Source organism: Girardinichthys multiradiatus, chromosome Y (genome assembly GCF_021462225.1).
Source record: "Girardinichthys multiradiatus isolate DD_20200921_A chromosome Y, DD_fGirMul_XY1, whole genome shotgun sequence".
Lineage (NCBI taxonomy): Eukaryota > Metazoa > Chordata > Actinopteri > Cyprinodontiformes > Goodeidae > Girardinichthys > Girardinichthys multiradiatus.
In genome coordinates, this window is record NC_061818.1 from 15395298 (window position 1) to 15416871 (window position 21574).

The following is a 21574-nucleotide window of genomic DNA, read 5'->3' on the forward strand; positions in this document are numbered from 1 at the left end:
CGTGCAGAGATTTCTCCAGATTCTTTTAATCTTTTGATCATATTATGGACTGTAGATGATCAAATCCATAAATCCCTTGAAATTTTATGTTTAGAAACATTGCTCTTAAACTATTTGCTCATGTAGTTGTTCACGAAGTGGTGAACCTCATCCTATCCTTGCTTGTGAACAACTGAGCCTTTCAGGGATGCTCCTATTATACTTAATAATGACACTCATCTGATACAGTTAACCTATTCACCTGTGAGCTTTTCTGCAATGTGTTGCAAGCATCAATTTCAAAATGATAAAAGCATAGTTTATCAGTTTAAACATTAAATGTTGCATCTCTGGAGTGTATTCAACTGCATATAGGTTGAATAGGTTTTATACAACTCTTCAACTTTCTTGGAACAGGAATTTTATTTAATTTGTGCTGCTGTCCTCTCATCAATTGATTTTTTCAGTTTGCTTTCTTGTTATACAAAATAATTCTCAAAGTGTGGTTAAGATTTCAATCTTTTAGTGGTCAAAAAACAAAATTTATTTAATCTGAACACAATACACAACAGGGTACTTCAAGATTCATGAGCTACCTTGTACAGTAACAGTGTGTTTCTAACAACATTGGTTTGATTCATTTTTTATTCTGGTTATTTAAACCACTCTGAATTTGTGTTACAAGCTTCAGAAGATCTTGAAGCTTGTAAGTTTGAAATCCCCCGCCACTCGGATATAGGTGACGACATCCGTATCTGCACGATTAGGAAACTGGATTTCCTGTCCATCAGGAAGTTCCACCTCAAACACATCTCCAGAGAGTTTCAACACGATCTAAAACAGAAAGTATAGTTTTAATTGTTCAACAAAAACATCAGTCACAATTAAAGTAATCAACATGGCTACATTTTGCAACTGGAAGGAAAGGAAATTATTTTCTCTGTGCTTATAATGACCACTATTTCATATAAAAAACATGAACCAAGACCTGCTGGTTCAAAACAAATAAAACCATCTTTGGCTGTTGAAACCAGATGTCCTAAAGCCAGACTTCCTCACCTTCACATCACTGCCCCTCTGCAGAGGGTTGTGTATTTCCCTCTTTTCATCGCCCCAGCAACCTGCTGTCTTTGAGTTGCACACTAGGACCATTCCATCTGCATCATCGTGGAAACGGGGGTTAAAGTGCAATGCCAGGTCATCTGAGCTCAAACCCAGGTCAATCTGGAACCTGTTTGGATTATCAATCTGATTTGTTCGTACAGCAAGTTTTCTGAGCTGAGCAGCACTCATTTATCAATAAATACAATTAAACAGATTTGACATACTAATGTTTTTGCATCAGCCGTGCTTTCTCTCAATCATGGACATTCAGGAATAAGTCAAATCCAAGCTTACAGCATATGCATAAATATAATATTTTTGTCTTACCTCTCAGCATCATGCAAAATTTCCCCCTTTACTTTCAGTTTGTCTCCAGGTCTCAAGTTCACATTCTTCAGTTCAAGTTCCTGAGAAAAGCAATTTGGGGTTACAAACATAATAAAAATAGACATTTTGATACATTTGAATATCATTGAAAATGATAAATAGTAATTTGAAACGTCTAATTAATTTTATAGATATAATTAGCAGTAAAATCTTTGAAGTGTTTATTTCTGTTAATTCTGATGCCTACAGCTAATGAGAATCAAGCATTTCTTTTCTCAGAAAGTTTGAAAATTACACAAGATGAAAAAATTTGTTTTTTTAATGCAGATATGTTATGTTATTACCTACAAAATTGTAAGGAAGACTCCAGACATGACAATTAGGGAACAATTATTGACACACTGCAAACAGGGTAAGCCACAAAAGGTCATTGCTAAAGAAGCTGGCTGTTCACATTGCTGTATCCAAGAATGTTAATGGAAAGTTTTGTGGAAGAAAAAGATGGGCAAGCAACAGGGATAACTGCAACCTTAAGAAAATTGTGATGCCCATTCAAGAGGGGGTAATTCATCAGGCATGCAAGGCTGCTGAAGTTAGTGCTTTAAGAACCGCCACACACTCTTAAGGTCCAATTAAAGTTTCCAAAGTCACTGATTCTTTGGGGAATCATGCCCTCTGCTGGTGTTGGTCCAATGTATTTTGTCAGGTCCAAAGTCAGCACAGCCATGTACCGGGAAATTTAGAGCATTTCATTCTTCTCTCTGCTAAAAAGCTGTGTAAAGAAGTTAATTTTTCAGCAGGACTTGGTAGCTGCCCACACTACCAAAAGTACCAACTCTTGCTTTTAATGACTAGCATCATTGTGCTTGATTAAGCAACTCACTGGGCTAACCTAAACCTTTTAAAGAATCTATGGAGAACTGTCAAGAAGAAGACCAGAGACACCAAAGCCAACTATAAAGACGACTTGAAGGACACTATTAAAGGAACTTGGTTTTCCAGAACACCTCAGCAGAGACACAAGCTGTTCACCCCCAAGCCACTCCACACTGATGCAGTAATTTATACAAAAGAAGCCCTGGCCAGATATTGAATGCATATGCTGCACATGACTCTTTAATAGGCTAAACTGTCTGTATTAACAAATCTTTTTTATTGTTCTGATATTTCCAGTTTACTGAAGTACAGAGGCACTCGTTTATTGTTTAAAGCCTTTGTGTTTTAAATAAAAATCTAAAGAGTTCAGTTCTCATTAAATAATGTGATATGACTGATGTAATGAAATGCAGAAGAAGGAGAAGTACTTTTACCATACTCATACTGGGTCCTGTGACATAAGCCAAAAGACAGTCCTTGTACGCCGTGTGTCTCTTCCTGTGTGACAGAAGGAGGATAAGAGGTTTAAATGTGAATGTTATATATGTATATAACACAAGCAGAGTAGCGCATGACCTGACAACATTAACAGTATTACTGAATGAGCATCATGATTATCTCCATCATGACAGCCACATGATATGTTTAAATGCTCTACACCTCTGTTTAATCACTGCTGAAGAATTTACAAGCATTGAATAATAGGGACTGTTTAGATATCTCTGAAGGTGGGACGGATTTTGTTTTTAGTTGAGAAGGTTCTTCAAGAGGATAAAGTAAAATCCCAAAGATTGAATCATGCTGTAAGCATTTTATTCAGTTTTTCTCTTGTAGAAAAAAACCTGGATAATTAAATTAATATTGTTGTGTTTCTTCCACTCACACAAATAAACAACAAAATATAGTTACAGCTAATTGTTACTTTAAAGATACTGACTTACATAAAAAAAATCTTGTAACAAGCTTTAAGGATACTTAAAAACCACATTGTACCTATGTGGTTTTTAAATATGTAACAGATGTCACATTTTTAAATACACAAAATAAATGAAACTAACAAAATAAATGTCTTATTTTAATTTTAGAAGATTTTAAACTGATTCAATATGTGTTCAGAAGCTGAAAAAAACTAGAATAACATAAATATGAACCTATTTTGTCTTTATAGAATAATAATCAGAGACGTTTTCATATGTATTGCTGTAGTTATTCTGGAGGCTACACCTGGAACATGCTATTTACAAACTTAAGCATTGATAAACTAAAGTTATCTTACGTGAAAATAATAGTTTCTTTCTAAACGTTTTACATACATTTTCCAGCTGATAAGTATGGACTTCATTCATTCATTTTTAGATGGATTATGTCGAACATGTGGTATATTCGTTTATTTTCTTTTTCATTTGTCGCAACTTCCTTGAAGAAGTGATGTTTTATTTATGGCCACTAGAGGTCAATCTCTTCTTTTTTGCCAACCGCCAAGAAAAACGAAGAAGAAGAAGAACGGAGGTCCCAGAAGCAGTGGTGGATATGATGGAAAAGAAAAAGGAAAAGGATACGAAATGTAGATTAGATTCAAGTATAATACAAGAATATATAAACAATTACTATCAATATGTTCAGATTTACACAGACGCATCAAAAACAGATGAAAAAGTAGGAGTAGCATTTGTAATACCAGAATTTAAAATAAAAGTAGGAAAAAGAATTACAGATGGATTATCGATATATTCAGGAGAATTATTAGCAATATTGTTAGCAGTGCAGTGGGTGGAGGATATAAAACCATTAAAAACAATCATTTGTTCAGACTCAAGTTCAGCATTATTAAGTTTAAAACATAATCATTCAGAGGGTAGACCAGACATTTTGTTGGAAATAAAACATACTTTATTTAGAATACGAAGAATGGGATTAATATTAGTGTTTTTATGGGTACCAGCACATGTAGGAGTTAGAGGGAATGAGAAGGTGGACAGGATGGCAAAGAAGGCAACACAAAACAACATTAGCTTTATAATTAATATTAGTAGGTCAGAGGCAAGAAATATAATTAAACAGAGAATCAGGAAAGAGTGGCAAAAAAGGTGGGATGAAGAGAGGAAAGGAAGATGGTTTTACAGAATCAACAAGATAGTAGGAGAAGTAAGAACAGGAAGAAGGAGTAGAAAAGAGGAAAGATTAATTACAAGATTAAGACTAGGACATACAGGACTTAATTCTACATTGTTCAAGATAAAGAAACATAATACAGGAAAATGTGATCATTGTGGAGAGGAGGAAACAACAGAACATGTAATATTGAAGTGTCAGAAATATGAACAAGAAAGAACAATTTTGAGGAGAGAATTTGAAGGTATTAAAGAAAATTTTATTTTGAGAGATACTTTGCAAAGAAGTTTAGGTAGCAAACATATTCAAATTATAATTAGATTTTTCAAAAAAACTAAATTAATAAATAGAATTTGATTGTTGTAATAGTAAATAAGATTTAAAACCATGAAGAACCACACTCCATACCGGTCGGTGGCGGTAATGTACATCATAAAGTTATTTGCCAACTGCCAAAAATAATACAAGAAGAAGAAGAAGAAGAGCAGAGGTCTCTTTCTTCCTGGTAACAGTTTCCGCTACGTCGATGGAAGTGACAAATTAAGTAAACAGGAGCTGTCACTACATTTGTGTATATATAATTGTCAATAAAAAGCTCATTTTGAAAGAATATTCCTTCATGAGGAAGCTGCTTTATACCCGCTAAAGGTACTTTTAAAATAATGTTTATAAGGTGGGAGCATCTCCAATGCACCTGCCTGAAGCTAAACCAGCTGGCAGCCAATGAAGCAGTGTTAGCTTGCAATGTTTTGTCTTTACATCCGTTATTACAGTTAAACATTTCCCTTGTTTCTTTTCTTGAATATTATTCTAACTCTTCAGTTTTAACTATGTAATTTACTCAGGTGAAATTGTCTAATGTAGCTTGAACTGTGACTTAGCAGCTGTTTCTGCAGCCCTGATGGTGTCGCCGTTATTACCGTATCAGCGACAACGCTGACTGCTTCTGCAGCCTTTACTGTAATCATTACGTTAAGAAAATGCAGCTTACCTTGTTTTTATCATAAATCTTTTTAGGCACAGATTACAGATAAAATTGTTCTTCTTTTACAGGGACCTTTTATTTTGGGACTGTCCTGCGATGTTCACAGACATGGATTATGAGCTGGAGGAGGACAAACTGTGAGTCAGATTTGATTGAATGTTTTATAATCTGAGCCTGGCAAAAGTATTCACACCCCTTGGACGTTTCTGTATTTTGTCACATTTGAACCACAAACTTAAGTGTATTTGTTGAGATTTTATGTTATAGCAAGACAAAGTAATGCATAATAGTGAGGTGGGAGTTAAAGACTACATGGTTTTCAACGATTTCTACAAATAAATATTTGATGTGTCATGAATATATATTCATCTCTCTTGAATATATATTCACTCTGCTGCTATGATTAAATTTATGTGAAACCAAACGCCTTATGAAGTTGAGATCACTTTTGTGTAGTCCTAATTATAGTTTGCCACTAGCAATGTAGGCGACACAATTTGTCCAGATGAGACCAAAATTAAACTTCCTGGCCTACTTGCTAAATGACATATATGGCAACAAAATCTATAAAGCTCATCACTCTGAACACATTGTATCTCCACTGAAACATGGAGGTGGCACCAGCATCTTTCTGTGTATCATCTCAGCAGGGATAGGGAAGGTACTTAGAGTTGATAGAAAGATGGATGGGGCTAAATCCAGGAAAATCTGAAAGGAAAACCTGTTAGAGACTTAAGACTGGTGTAGAGGTTTACCTTCCAGGAGCTTAGGTCCCCTAACATACAACCAGAACTAAATGGGATAGTTTAGATCAGAGCATATTAATGTGTGTGGATGGTCCAGTCAAAGCTCAGATCTAAATCCAACTGAGAATATAGCAAGACTTATGGCAAGACTTAAAAATGTATGTTTACAGACATTCTCCAGTTAATCTGATTAAATTCAAACTATTGTGCTAAAAAACAGGCAAACATTTCAGTCTCTAAATGTGTAAAGCTGTTAGAGACATAAAACCAAAAGGTGGTTCTATGCAATATTAACTCAGGAAGGCTGAACACATTTGTCTGTCACAATTTTCAAATTTGTTTATTTCTACAATAATCCTAAATAACATTTTAAGTCGTGTAATTTTCCACCCGTATCCACTACTTTATGTGATTCTATCACATAAAACCACAAACAAATATATTGAAGCTTGTTGTAAAAGGACCAATGTGAAAAAATGTAAGAAGCTGTAAATATTTTCGTAAGACACTGTAGATGAACTGTACTTTTCCAATGTTACAGTCAGGTCCATAAACATTGGGACATTGCCTCATTTCTCATCGTTTTGGCTCTTAAAACCACCACAATAGATTTGAATTGAAACAACCAAGATGTGCTTAAACTGCAGACTTTCAGCTTTAATTTGAGTGTATTTACATTCAAATCAGGTGAACGGTGTAGGAATTACAATCGTTTGAATGTGTGCCTCCCCCAATTCAAGGGACCAAAAGTAATGGGACAATTGGGTGCTCAGCTGTTCGATGTGCTCTTCCCTCAATATCCAATTCATAAGGAGCTGATGAAACGTCCAGAGTTCATTTCAAGTGTGATATTATATTTGCATTTTTCATACTGTCGCTGTTAATTCTCAATGTGAGGTCCAAAGAGCTATCACCACCAGTGAAGCAAGCTATCATTAGGCTGAGAAATCAAAACAAACCCATCAGAGAGAGCAAAAATATTAGGCGTGGCCAAATCAACAGTTTGGAACATCATCAAAAAGAAAGAAGACACCGGTGAGCTCAACAACACCAAAAGACCCAGAACACCATGGAGGATAAACATGATGGATGAACAAATAATTTTTTCCATGGTGAAGAAAAACCACTTCACAACAATAGGCCAGATCAAGAACACTCCAGGTGGTAGGTGTATGTGTATCAAAGGCAACAATCAACAGAAGAAGAGAATACAGAGGATTTAGCACAAGATGTAAACCATTGGTGAGCCTCAAAAACAGGAAGGCCAGATTAATGTTTACCAAAAAACATCTAAAAAACCTCCACAATTTAGGAACAACATCCTATCGACAGATGAGACAAAGATCAACTTGTACCAGAGTGATGGGAAGAGAAGAGTATCGAGAATGAAATAAAACTGTTCATGAGTGGAAACATGCCACCTCATTAATAAAGCATGGTGAAACAACGTAATGAAATGGGCTTGTGTGGCTGCCAATGAGCAGCTGTTGGGGTGGTTTATGGTGCCAAAAAGATGAGAATTGAGTCGATGTCCCAATTTTTATAGACCTGACTGTATGTTTGTAAATTACAATGAAGATGAGCAGTTCCAGTATTTGAGGGCCTTCGTTCTTCTTTTTTAAAATGTGCCCCTGCTCTAAACACTTTATTCAAATAGCTGAACCTGCCTCCAAGATCTGCAGGAGCCTCTCATTTATTTAAATCAGGTGTTTTCAACCATTTTCATTAGGAAAATATTTTAGTTTTGTGGATGTGCCAAGCAATTGTCCATTGATCAACCTTTATTTTTTTCTCTGTTCATTATTTGCATCATATCAGAAAACCACCACTTTGTTTCAGTCTGTAAATGTACAAACATGATCTTTGATGCAACTTGTTTTGAGTTAGTAAAAATCAGATGCAGGTTGGAGACACCTGCTTTTATGCCTACATTGGAATCATCTTGTTTTCACTTCATTTTACTGTTAGATTCAAGACCTTTATATTTACCCAGGAGCTTGCTGCTCTTTATTTTTCTTAAAACAAAGTTTACACAAATGAGTTTGAATGTCATCAAAAAGAAAGCTGGCTAAATCTGGAATGGGCAGGTCTGAGCTCGCAGGAAAAATGAAACCTGTGTTGGCCATTAAAAGCTGGTTCATCTCTAAAGTATTAGTAAATATTGTAAATGTATTTTCTGAAATCGGCATCCAGTATCATTATTGATACCAAATATCCCCAAAACAGCTAAACCCAATTACGCATTTGATTAATCTTTTCCTTACAGAGGGATACCGACGGTACCCGGCACTGTGACTCTGAAGAAAGATGCTAACAATCTTATCGGCATCAGCATTGGTGGTGGAGCTCAGTACTGTCCTTGCCTCTATATTGTCCAGGTAGGTACATGAACTCTGATAACTATAGTTCATATCTGACTTCCTGTTTTGCTAAAGTTCATATTTTATCAAATAAACATGTAGTGCTGTTAATTAACAGAACCATGGGGCCCAAATCGACAATTACAACTGCAACAGCTGTCTAAAGCTTCGCCTCACACCTTTATTTTTCTTTTCTTGTCTCGCTTAAATGTTTTAGATTATCTAATAATTTGTGATATCAGACAAAGAAACCCTGAGTGGATATGAAAACGAGTTTTTAAATAAAGATTTAAAAGCTGAACCTAGTAACTGGTTGTGTCACCCTGGCCAGCAACAACTGCCATCAAGCATTTGCAGTAATTGGTAACGAGTCTTTTAGAAGGCTTTGACCAATCATTCTTTGCTTTATTCATTCACATTGGAGAGTTTATAGCCAGTATAAAGCTATTTTGCAGCATCTCAGTCAGATCAAAACTTTGACTTGGTCAATCCAAAACCTTGTTTTTTAGGCCGTCCCGAGGTCAACATGCAGGTGTAATTTGGATTTTAACCCTAGTGTGCTTGAGCCTAAGGTCACGAACTGATGGTGGAATATTCTCTGCTACAGATCAGTATCCATGGTTTCATTGATTCCAGCAAGTCGTCCAGGTCAAAGCAAGCAGCTGCAGACGATCACTACCACCACCATGCTTCACAGTCGGCATAATGATTTTGCTGAAATGCTGTTAGTTTTATGCCAGGTGTAGTGGGGCGTACTTTTGTCTCGTCAATCCAAAGAATATTTTCCAAAAAGTCTTGGGGTTCATCAGTGTGTTTTTGACAAATGTGTCATTTGTATCATCAGCAGTGGTTTGGCGTTGGAACTCTCTCATGGATGCCATTTTCACCCATTCTCTTCCTTGTTGTTAATCATGACCTTATTTCATTGAGGCCTGCAGTGCTTTAGATGTCGTTCTGGGTTCTTTTATGAGCTCCTGGATGAGTCATTGATGTGTATTTTTAGTAATTTGGTAGGTCGGACACTTCTTGGAAGGGTTACCACTGTACCATGTTTTTTCCATCTGTGGACAATGGCTCTCTGTGGTTCGCTGGAGACCCAGAGCCTTAGAAATAGCTTTTTAAACCTCATAGATGTCAGTGACTTTGTTTCTTGTCTGTTTTTAAAGTTCCTCAGGTCGGGTCATGATGCGGCCCTTTTTGAGATCTTTTAGGCAACGTCAGATAAGTTCTATTTTAGTGACTTCTTTGTGTCAGGCGTGGGTGTAGGTAGAGAAATTAAACTCAGCTTTACAAAAAATGTCATTAATCACAGGTAGTAAGGGGTGATTACTTTTTCCCATTGGATTGGTTTTGATAATTTTGTTCCCCCAATTAATGAAATTATAATTTAAAAATTGCATTTTGAATTTTCTCCGGTTGTATTTGTCTGATCTGAAAATGCGTTTGGTCTGAAATGTTGTAACAAAAAAGGAGAAACTGAAGACACCTGTAAGGGCACCGTACCTTATTTTCATTCCTAGTTTATCTAGTTGAAACTGGGCTAGTAAAAGTTCATTTGAGTGTTACCGGTTATAGTGGGTGCTTTCGTCTTCCAGGTGTTTGATAACACTCCAGCTGCTCTGGATGGGACGCTGGCTGCAGGTGATGAAATCACAGGTGTGAACGGGAAAACGGTGAAAGGAAAAACAAAGGTGGAGGTGGCCAAGATGATCCAAGCTGTCCAGGTAATTGGGGTCTGGGAAGGGAAAAGCAGCTTCTTGTTAATCAGAGCACTGAGCTGTATGAGAACAAACAGTTTAGTGTTGGTTTCATGTACCAAAAATACAATTTCTTAAACATGTGTGTTTAAAATAAACCTTCTTGTACTTTGATGCAACAGGGCTGTATTGTAAGGATTATTTTTGTCTTTTTAATCAGTCAGCCACAACTTTTCTTTCAGCAAAGATCTCCCTAATTATACCAAGATGCATATTATGGTTGCCAAAAGGGGGGGAATTATACTTCATCGTTCCCTGTTAGTTTATCTCTATAATAAATGTAATTTTGGCCCAAGAGCAGCATATTATCAAACATTCAGTGAATAGACTTTTGACACATTCCCATAACTCAGAATAGAGCTCCTCAAGCTTCACAGGAAACCTGAGTAAAAAATATATAAAACACTGCATTTACCACCTTTGAAACATTTTAGCGTGGCTGTTTGAATTTATTTAAAGGTGAAAGCAGCTATGATAAAAATATAAATTTCATACCTGAACCTAATTAAACCAAACCAGAAAAAAAATTGACGTTTAAAACTTTTTCTAGGTCAGTGACCAATTAGTGAAGAACTGGTACTTTCAGGTTTTAATAAACTGTTGCAGCTGAATGATTGGCTGGAACAAACATACAGCTCCTATAAGTGGAGCTTTCACCAGTCTGTTTTGGGCTAATTAGGTTAGTTACATGTTGCAGTTTTAGGTCGACTGGAATAACGGTAAAAAAGATGCATGTATCTGCATCAAAGGCAAAAAATATCAGAACAAAAAGCTGTACTTAATAAAGACTACAAAATTGGAAATAAGCAATTAAAGAAATTTAAAACAAATTAAAGGAGAAAGCATTTATGTGAGTGAGCTATGAGATAATTGGTTAAAAAAAAATCTGGAATTGAATTCAGAAAAAAAATACAGCACTGAAAACAAGGTTTCATGTGACAAAAGAAAAGGAGTCACTGAATACTCAAAATGAATCATGTTGAATAAAATTATCCTTCAACTCTGCTTTGATGCAGATGTCAGGAAACATAAATATGACTGCAGGAATAAAACCACTAATCTTCCGAAGTCTCTGATAATATGGGCTTGAGTTATAGGTGGAGGACCAGAGAAGATGGCAGTCATCGTCATGCTTGTAAATATACAACCCGAACATTAACATTTTTTTCATTGAATAAATCTGTGCTTGGAGATATTTATTTTTTCAGCATGATATAACAGTTTAAGATTGAGTGTTTCTTTCTTTATGAAATGTGTAAAATATGACCAATGACCTTTCTCTGTCTGAAACATTGATTCATCCTGCAAAGCTGATGTCAGCTGATGCTTGGGAGAGCTGGAAATCTTTTTTTTTCATAAGTTACAGGAAGATAAAGTTATCATAAAAACCAAGAAAAATGCAATATGGACAACTAATTGATCTTTTTAATTCAACAATTTATTCTTACCTTCTGAAAAACTGCAATAAATAACAGAAAGTCTAATGAAAATGTCCTATTTAATTAATCACTTACATTCATTTTAGTATTTCCTTTCTTTTAGAGGAGTTTTAACATAAGTTTTGCTTCGACTTCCTTGAATCTGCAGCTACAGCACATCATTAATACCTGCATGGCATTCCTTGTTCAACTGAGGCATATCTGAGAGTTTATTGAATTTTAATGTAAATTTTATCATAACACAAAGACCCTTCTACTGAACAGACTTGTAAGCAAATCAGCATGTGTTTTGTAGAATGTTTACACCAATCCTTAGTTTTTAAATGTCCAACGGGGTGAAGTTATAACAACTAAACTTAATAAATGTTACTCAGAATACAGAGTTTAAAAACCCAAACAGAAATTGATGCCCACATAGCAAACAAAGATAACTCACGTTTTTGTCCTGTCGCAGTCAGAGCATGAGTCCAGAGCTCAACTTTGGCTAGAAGAGAAGAGGGGTTTAACTTGCTTGCTAAGCTGTTTGAATGAGTTCAGGATAATAGGAAGCTTGTGGCGAAACGTCACCAATGCAGAGTGTTGTTTTTGACTTTGTTCACACAGAAACATTCCACGACTTCCTGCGTCCTGGGATAAAAACCGGCTGCAGTGGAGGAATTAAAGGATTAAACTGTGCTGCTGTTACTTTTTAAGGCCCATATTGCACTTTAACGTCACCATTTTCTCCCTATTATGCATTTAGCCTCTAATACTAAAATAAACGACTGTCTTCTATTTTCTATAAAGCAGCATAAATGAAAGATTCAGTGTCGTTTTAGCATCAGCTGTATTTTTTGCCTTCTGATATATCTGTTTATGTGTTCCCAGGGAGAGGCAGTAATTCACTACAACAAGCTGCAGGCCGACCCAAAACAAGGAAAATCTTTAGATATCGGTCGGTTCTTCACTCATCACATGCATGCATTTAGTCACTTTTAAGCTGGAGCTGTTGTTGGTTTGAAAGCATCTCTTTCAATCCTATTTTATTATGTTTCAGTGTTAAAAAAAGTAAAACATCGTCTGGTGGAGAACATGAGCTCTGGTACCGCAGATGCTCTTGGACTCAGCAGAGCTATTCTATGCAATGGTAAGAGTGTGTTTTTTTTTTTTATTCAAATGTAAATTTACTACAGCTTAATTACTGTGGAAGTCCTTTTATTAGCACACTTGTCTTTGTAGACGGCCTGGTGAAAAGACTGGAAGAGCTGGAGAAAACAGCGGAGCTTTACAAAGGTAAAGAGACCAAAACGTTTTCCTTTGAACGAAGAGGTTGCTCCCTAATCTAGTCTTAGAAAATCAAATACGCTTAGTAACTATGTTAACAAATATGATCACATATATATATTAGTGGTGTAACAGTATAAATAGGTTACTGTTTGGTACGAACTTTGGTTTTGAGGATTCTGTTCAGTGTGGGTTCATGGAGCAAATAACCCAATCAGAAACCCAAAGAGACAAACTATCCCAGCTCAGAGGGGTTCCTACAGCAAAAGCTCTGTATAACAAGCTAGTTTGGTTTCCTGGTAAATTCACTTAAACACAAATTTGTTTTATATAAACATAAATTTAAAAATAGTAAAATGTACAAAATGACAGCTTGTTTCAATTAATTTGTTTTAATTTTATGTTAAATTGACTCAACGGCCACTTGATTAGTTACACCTGGTCAATTTCTTGTTGCCACGAAGAGTGAATCAGCCAATCACGTGGCACAAACCTGATGCATTAATGCAACTAGACGTGGCGAAGATCACTTGTTGAAGTTCAAACTGAGCATCTGAATGGTGGAGAAAGGGGATTGAAGTGACTTTGAGCTTGACATGGCTGTTGGGGCCTGACAGACTGGTTTGAGTATTTCAGAAACCGTTGATTTACGGGGATTTCACACACAACCCACTCAGGGGTCAGCCTGGGTCAGCATGATAGAAAGGCTCAATAACCAGTTGTTACAAACAAGGTATGGAGAATACCAACTCTGAAAGCACAACACATCAAACCTAGAAGCACATGGGCTACAGCAGCAGACGACCACACCGAGTGCTACTTCTGTCAGTAAAAAAAAAAAAAACGGAGGCTTTTATTCACTACTTGAATAAAGACTGCTTCCTGAGCTCACAAAATTACAAACTGGTTTCTTGAACGTGACCAGTTTACTGTACTCCAGTGGTCTCCAAGGTGACCAGATCTCAATCCAGTGGTGCATCTTTAGGATGTGGTGGAAGCAGATATGTGGATGATGAAAAGGCAGCTGAGCAGTCTGCAGCTACAATGTGATGCTCAATATGGAGCAAAATGTGAGCAATGTTTCTGACAACTAGTCGAATCAACGGCATGAAGAACCAGGGCTGTTCTGAAGCAAAAGCAGGTCCAAACAAGCACTCGCCAGGTTTATCTGATTAAGCCAATATGAAACTGAAGACCTTCACCTAAAATTATAAAATGTAAACGTGTTTGCAATAGCAATAACAGCACATGTACACATGCTCTCCTGGACGAGAGAGAAGCATTCACTGGCTGGCTGTATGTTCCTGTGAGTGCCGTTGGTACCATGGCGTCTTGGTGGATGCATGTACTGTTACACCTGTGTATACAAGGTCATTTAAATCAAATTCAGTGTCATTATTGTGTTTTTGTGCTTGCAGGACTGATGGAGCACACAAAGCGGCTGCTCAGAGCTTTCTTTGAGCTTTCTCAAACTCACAGAGGTCTGTTGCTATCAACCAATAGTTGAATGGCATAATGAAGCAATAAAGCTAAATTATAACTTTTTTCTTCACTTTGCGTAGCAAAACAATGTGTGTCAGTTTATATCAATTTTTGTGTCTTATATAAAGTTTCAAACAGATTAGAGACTAAGGCATATTAGCTATGCCTGGTGTTGGCTGTTTTTTATACTTTTATGGTATTTAGTCTATTAATTAGCGTAAAATCAGATCCTCAGCCAAACCCTTACATAGTTGCACCCACATTAGTTGAAGATTAATGCAATTAATATAATTTATCAGCTGACTAACCACATTTATGCACATATTTTGATTCTCTTTTCATTCTAAATAAAAAAGTGAGCAAAACCTTTAGCATCTGTATGTAATTATTGTTGTATAAACATTTTTTACCTAATAGAAATCTTTACATTTATCTTCTGTGTCTGACATGCTGTTACTGACCTTTTCAGGGTTCGGAGATGTATTTTCTATCATCGGTGTGAGAGAGCCGCAGGCTGCTGCCAGCGAGGCTTTCGTGAAGTTTGCTGATGCTCATCGAAACATCGAGAAATATGGAATTCAGCTGCTAAAAACCATCAAGCCTGTAAGTGCAGAAAGCATAGTTTTATTCTGAATGGATTTCTAGCACTGAAAACGCACAGAAAGCTAATTATTTTGTTTGCATTCCATTAATTCATGTGCATTCAAACATCTATTGTGTTGTATTTTTAGTCCCCCTTCTTAACCCTTGTAGTGTTAAAACACTTGTCGTTATTGAGCAGGCGTGTCTTGACTTTCAGATGCTCCATGATCTGAACACGTACCTCCATAAGGCCATACCAGACACCAAGCTCACCATCCGCAAGTACCTGGATGTAAAGTTTGAATACCTGGTGAGGACACGGCATCGTGTTTTTCTGCTTTCATACACGACACAACTCATTATCATCAGCTTTAGATCTGCTGGATGGGTTTGCTGCAACTTCTCATGTTTTTCAGTCATACTGCCTGAAGGTGAAGGAAATGGATGATGAAGAATACACCAGCATTGTGAGTACTATTGTCTCCTTAGTAGCTTTTACATTGATACTTTATTAGGTATCCAAACTGCTGATTTATTAAAGGATCCATAAGTAAGTTAAAAAAATAAATTGGATTTATGCACTTTTTGTAACGTTTGAATTCATAAACATCAAATTAAACAGGAGTTAATGCAGGATTATTGTCCATTCGTCAACAAGCCATCCTCTGCGCTTTATGGGTTTTACTATCATATGATTTTAGGCTTTTGATATTTTTCTTTATTTTAGAATAAAATGTATGATTTGTTTGCTCACATTTAAAAATCACCAGTGACAGCTCTATTCTGGTCCAAAAGCAATAAATTAAGGCTGTTAACGTGCAATTCACTTAGTTTAACTATATTCAAATTGTTGTTTTTTGATAATAATTGTATTATTACCAGACTCTGCATAGGTTTTCTTCTGACATTTTCCAGATTAATTTAGGATACCTCCCTCCCTCAGCAGAGTTTTCCTATATGTTTTCCATATAATAATTACCATAAAATCTGTAACCACAACCATCAGTTAGACACCCTGCATTTTACTGCGAACAGTTTATCCACTGAGCTTTGGATTATCAAAGCAAACTGTGTAAATGTGTCGAGATGTAAAGAAGACCGTGTCCACCTGTACTTGACCCTTTAGCATTCAGTTTATAACAACTCATTTCATCAGATTCATTTTTGTTCTTAATGGCTTTTACTGTATGATAAATGTTTCCAGTGTAAACAGCTATCCTGTTTTTCTGCCTTTGTTCTGTATTATACAGGTTTCCTCTGTTCTTTTTTAAAACATTTGTATGTTTCAGATCAAACTAACTTTAGTGCCAGGCAAAGATAATCTGAGGAAGTGCAAAAAGTAGTTTTAAATAATGATTTCATTTCTTAAGCGAAAGAAACTACCTGAGCTAACCTGGTTCTGTGTAAAAGTATGACTGCCCCCTTGTTAAGCCATACATTTACTGTGATTAACAACATTTTTGGTTCAATCGCACCAGCTTCATGGAATGCTGATTACTGCCAGACCTGCAGAATCAAGAAATCACTTCAATAGGACCTGTCGGACTACCTGAAGTAGACTAAAAGATGTCAAAAAGCAACATATCATCATCCAATCTAAAAATCCAAGAACAGGCATGAAACAGTCATTTAAATCTATCAGTCTGAAAAGGCTACAAAGACTTTTCTAAAGCTTTGAGGCTGCAGAGAACCAGAGTGACAGCAATTATCCATAAATGGACAAGACAGGGAACAGTGGTGGACCTTCCAAGGAGTGGCTGGGCTACCACAATTACTCCAAAAGTCCATCGACAACTCATCCAGGATGTCACAGAAAAACCCAAAACAACATCTAAAGCTCCTCAGGCCTCACTTATCTCAGCTAAGGTGTGTCTTCTTGATTCAACAATAAAGAGCAGACCAGGCAAAAATGGCATCCATGAGAGAGATGCAAGGCCAAATCCACTCCTGAACTACAAGAGCGAAAGATCCGTCTCACATTTGCCAAAGAACATCTTGACGGTCCAGAATCTCTTGGCAAAGTCTTCTGAGAAAATGGTACCTTTTGAATAGTATGTATCCCATAACATCTGGTGTAGAAATTCAGAGGAAGAATATCATACCTACAGTCAAACGTAGTGGGTGTAGTGTGATGATCTGGAGCTGCCTTGTTGAAGGACAATGTCCATCAATCTTTGCTAAAAAAAAAAAAAAAAAGGTTTTGCAGCGATCTAGTTAAAGTCTGGACTCAGAACCGATTGAGATGCAGTGGCATGACCTTTAAACAGGTCACCGTTGATTAAAAACAATTCAGCACAGCGATGATTCTTCTACAGACTCATTGCCAGTGACTGCAGAAGCTTAATAGTAGTTGTTTCCTATAAGGGGGCACAAAAAATTAGCGGTTCAATTACTTTCTCACATAAGGTCAGGTGAGTTGGGGTAGTTTCTTCCCTTAACAAATTATTGACAACATAAAAAACTGCTTTTTTATTTACTCAGGTTATTTTGTCTGAGATTGGAATTTGTTTGATCTGAAGGATTTAAATGTGACAAAAACACAAGAACGGTTGAAATATGTCATTTAATCTCTTTTTTTTAATATGCTGTTTTAACATGAACATGTTGAACATCTTCCACAGGCCATGGGAGAACCTTTGTATCGCGTGAGCACCGGGAACTACGAGTACCGTTTGGTACTAAGGTGTAGACAGGAAGCTCGGGCCCGCTTTGCTAAGATGAGGAAGGATGTTTTGGAGAAGATCGAGTTGTTGGATCAAAAACATGGTTTGTTCTTCTTCAGCTGTTTTATACAGGTTATTTATTACATTACAAAGAAGCAAGTTGCAAAAATAAACATCTGTCTTGTGTTAGGGAATCAGAGATCTGATGTTGTTGGAATGTATGAAGTTGTTAATGAAAATATGTAAAGTGAAGTAGTTGGACCCAAACCTTAGCCTAAGTAGCATCTCCCAGACATGTAGCCACAACCCAGTAAAGATTTGACTTATCTGCCTCTACAGTTCAGGACATTGTGTTCCAGCTGCAGCGCTTTGTCTCAGGCATGTCTCATTACTACGACGACTGCTACGCCGTCCTGAAGGAGGCGGACGTGTTCCCCATTGAAGTGGACCTGTCCCGCACTATGCTCAACTACAGCAGCCAGTCGCTGTCGTGCACTGATGAGGACGAGGAGGACGGAGGAGGCGGAGAGGAGGGAGGGAGCACGCAGGCAGAGAACGGCACGGAGAAACTGATTGATGATGAATGAGTGTTTGTGATTTAAAAGCACGTACATTTAACATGAGCACTCTGTTTTATGCTGTGGAATATAGCAGCTGAAAAAATGTGTGCTGTTATAACAAAGCTGAATATGACTTTATGTTAATTTTACTGTATTTTATTATGTCAATGTTTGACTCAGCAATTTATTTAAACCCATTTTCTTGCATTTTTATATTTCTTTGTGACTGGGTGATTTTATTTAAATTTCTGGAGGTGTGTTTACTACTTCATAGTGGGATTACTAAGTTTATGGTGTGCCTTTTTTACTCTATCTTAGAGTTTCATGGGTTTCTGGTGTTTGTCAGTCTATATGAAACTGAATGTTGTAACTTATTTCATCTATTATTTGCTGCACACTTTGCAACAGCAACTTATTCAACTAACTTATATTTTTTCTTACGAAAAACGTATCGGCTTAAAAATCCCATCCTTTACAAATGTCAGTGTTTGAACGAAAGTTACAATCCCCTGCAACATCAAAAAGCTTGTTAAATGAGGCTGTTACATGTAGATTCTTTGTCTTTAGGGGAGATTGTATTGATTTACCAGTGCAGCTGCAAAATGAAGTAAAAATTCTATTTTTATCTATATTCAGTTTATTGCAAATAACACTATGCTTTTGCATTCCAGCCTTACACTAAAAACAAAAGGGTTGTCTTGCATTGAAAAACCAAGTGCACATACAACCCCATAGAGCTTTAATATGCTGTTAGCACTTCATTAAAATAAGTGTAAAACTGGACAGTCCCGGTGATGCAGTGTATCATATAATTACCACTTTATTTATTATGTTCTTTTTTTCTAAAATTATATTTAAAAGTTAGACTTATTCTAAAAAAGAAAGAAAAACTGATCCAGTATACAGGTCCTTCTCAAAATATTAGCATATTGTGATAAAGTTCATTATTTTCCATAATGTCATGATGAAAATTTAACATTCATATATTATAGATTCATTGCACACTAACTGAAATATTTCAGGTCTTTTATTGTCTTAATACGGATGATTTTGGCATACAGCTCATGAAAACCCAAAATTCCTATCTCACAAAATTAGCATATTTCATCCGACCAATAAAAGAAAAGTGTTTTTAATACAAAAAACGTCAACCTTCAAATAATCATGTACAGTTATGCACTCAATACTTGGTCGGGAATCCTTTGGCAGAAATGACTGCTTCAATGCGGCGTGGCATGGAGGCAATCAGCCTGTGGCACTGCTGAGGTCTTATGGAGGCCCAGGATGCTTCGATAGCCTTCAGCTCATCCAGAGTGTTGGGTCTTGAGTCTCTCAACGTTCTCTTCACAATATCCCACAGATTCTCTATGGGGTTCAGGTCAGGAGAGTTGGCAGGCCAATTGAGCACAGTGATACCATGGTCAGTAAACCATTTACCAGTGGTTTTGGCACTGTGAGCAGGTGCCAGGTCGTGCTGAAAAATGAAATCTTCATCTCCATAAAGCTTTTCAGCAGATGGAAGCATGAAGTGCTCCAAAATCTCCTGATAGCTAGCTGCATTGACCCTGCCCTTGATAAAACACAGTGGACCAACACCAGCAGCTGACACGGCACCCCAGACCATCACTGACTGTGGGTACTTGACACTGGACTTCTGGCATTTTGGCATTTCCTTCTCCCCAGTCTTCCTCCAGACTCTTGCACCTTGATTTCCGAATGACATGCAGAATTTGCTTTCATCTGAAAAAAGTACTTTGGACCACTGAGCAACAGTCCAGTGCTGCTTCTCTGTAGCCCAGGTCAGGCGCTTCTGCTGCTGTTTCTGGTTCAAAAGTGGCTTGACCTGGGGAATGCGGCACCTGTAGCCCATTTCCTGCACACTCCTGTGCACGGTGGCTCTGGATGTTTCTACTCCAGACTCAGTCCACTGCTTCCGCAGGTCCCCCAAGGTCTGGAATCGGCCCTTCTCCACAATCTTCCTCAGGGTCCGGTCACCTCTTCTCGTTGTGCAGTGTTTTCTGCCACACTTTGTCCTTCCCACAGACTTCCCACTGAGGTGCCTTGATACAGCACTCTGGGAACAGCCTATTCGTTCAGAAATGTCTTTCTGTGTCTTACCCTCTTGCTTGAGGGTGTCAATAGTGGCCTTCTGGACAGCAGTCAGGTCGGCAGTCTTACCCATGATTGGGGTTTTGAGTGATGAACCAGGCTGGGAGTTTTAAAGGCCTCAGGAATCTTTTGCAGGTGTTTAGAGTTAACTCGTTGATTCAGATGATTAGGTTCATAGCTCGTTTAGAGACCCTTTTAATGATATGCTAATTTTGTGAGATAGGAATTTTGGGTTTTTATGAGCTGTATGCCAAAGTCATCCGTATTAAGACAATGAAAGACCTGAAATATATCGGTTAGTGTGCAATGAATCTAAAATATATGAATGTTAAATTTTCATCATTACATTATGGAAAATAATTAACTTTATCACAATATGCTAATATTTTGAGAAGGACCTGTATTTGAGCTCCTGTTTGAACTTGCTATACTGTAAGTGGCCACTGGAGGGCAGCAATGCACCAGATTTCACTTCACTACAGTAACAGGAACTATTGAGGTTTTTGTGCTGAAATAAATCGTTGTTTTTGAGTCTTGTTTTGTTTTATGTAGTTTAATGGAGGGAATTTTTAACTCGCAATGCACTCTAGCCCCAGTTACTTGCAACACTAACAGATCTCAAACTGAAGCAGCTAATTAGGTCTCTAAAATGCTACACCATCTTTAAAATGGATGTAACTTTATGAAAATCAACTGCTTACAAACACAATGTACCTACTGCGCGTTGCTTCATAGTTTTAGACGGTTAACTTGTCTTTTCTAGTATATTGTTTGCTTGGTTTTTCTTTCTACACTGAAGAAATGTCCGAGAAGTTGTAAATATAAAATAAATGTTAATTTTAAATTCATTGGTTTACAATGCTGTGTTTAAGGTTTAAAATTGGTGCTGGTCATTTCATGATCGAAGTACACGACTTTTTCAGTTCACTTCCTATCAACGAGCATGCGTCAGTTCATATTCAGTAGGGGACGTTTCGTACTTGATAACAGACAATTGAATTAAAATTAGGAATGTTTATGACAGCCTCCCTTCATAACTTGTGAACTGCCACAAAAATAAACCAATTTGCGAGCAGGGTACAGCAGGAATTCGACAACTATTTATTGGTTTTCATAGACGTTATGTATGATGCCCCAGTGGCCTAATGGATAAGGCACTGGCCTCCTAAGCCAGGGATTGTGGGTTCGAGTCCCATCTGGGGTGGTCTTTTTGTATACCCTGTATGACGT

General features: G+C 37.1%; 2 protein-coding genes and 1 non-coding gene across 4 annotated transcripts; 2 read left to right on the forward strand and 1 right to left on the reverse strand.

The window, feature by feature from the left end:
• Window positions 1-485: 485 nt before the first annotated feature.
• On the reverse strand, window positions 486-10189 carry LOC124863800 (galectin-1-like). Of its 2 annotated transcripts, none has more exons than XM_047358298.1 (5): window positions 10056-10189; window positions 2721-2784; window positions 1411-1490; window positions 1039-1210; window positions 486-813 (listed from the first exon to the last, which is right to left on the reverse strand). In XM_047358298.1, exons 2-5 carry the CDS (start codon window positions 2727-2729, stop codon window positions 667-669), a joined length of 408 nt encoding a protein of 135 aa, XP_047214254.1. In that variant the 5' UTR covers window positions 2730-2784; window positions 10056-10189; the 3' UTR covers window positions 486-666. The 2 variants fall into 2 exon arrangements, with proteins under 2 accessions (XP_047214254.1, XP_047214253.1); XM_047358297.1 differs by lacking the exon at window positions 10056-10189 and adding an exon at window positions 5390-5523.
• LOC124863799 (PRKCA-binding protein-like) lies at window positions 4883-18860 on the forward strand. The gene is made up of 13 exons (XM_047358296.1): window positions 4883-5046; window positions 5452-5520; window positions 8396-8507; window positions 10085-10213; window positions 12553-12619; window positions 12722-12811; window positions 12904-12957; window positions 14367-14429; window positions 14900-15033; window positions 15230-15322; window positions 15429-15479; window positions 17634-17778; window positions 18015-18860. Exons 2-13 carry the CDS (start codon window positions 5480-5482, stop codon window positions 18260-18262), a joined length of 1227 nt encoding a protein of 408 aa, XP_047214252.1. The 5' UTR covers window positions 4883-5046; window positions 5452-5479; the 3' UTR covers window positions 18263-18860.
• Window positions 18861-21475: 2615 nt separating this feature from the next.
• Window positions 21476-21548, forward strand: trnar-ccu. The gene has a single exon. It is a non-coding gene; the product is annotated as a tRNA-Arg (tRNA).
• Window positions 21549-21574: the final 26 nt, after the last annotated feature.

Bases quoted from the DNA above. Each gene is read 5' to 3' on its own strand.
- LOC124863800 (XM_047358297.1), bottom strand. The intron at 1,491-2,720 runs GTAAAAGTACTT...TGCTTTTCTCAG, and splicing joins CAGGACCCAGTATGAGTATG to GAACTTGAACTGAAGAATGT. The intron at 1,211-1,410 runs GTAAGACAAAAA...TAATCCAAACAG, and splicing joins ATTTTGCATGATGCTGAGAG to GTTCCAGATTGACCTGGGTT.
- LOC124863799 (XM_047358296.1), top strand. From the start codon at position 5,480: ATGTTCACAGACATGGATTATGAGCTGGAGGAGGACAAACT. The intron at 5,521-8,395 runs GTGAGTCAGATT...TTTTCCTTACAG, and splicing joins GAGCTGGAGGAGGACAAACT to AGGGATACCGACGGTACCCG. The intron at 15,034-15,229 runs GTAAGTGCAGAA...CTTGACTTTCAG, and splicing joins TGCTAAAAACCATCAAGCCT to ATGCTCCATGATCTGAACAC.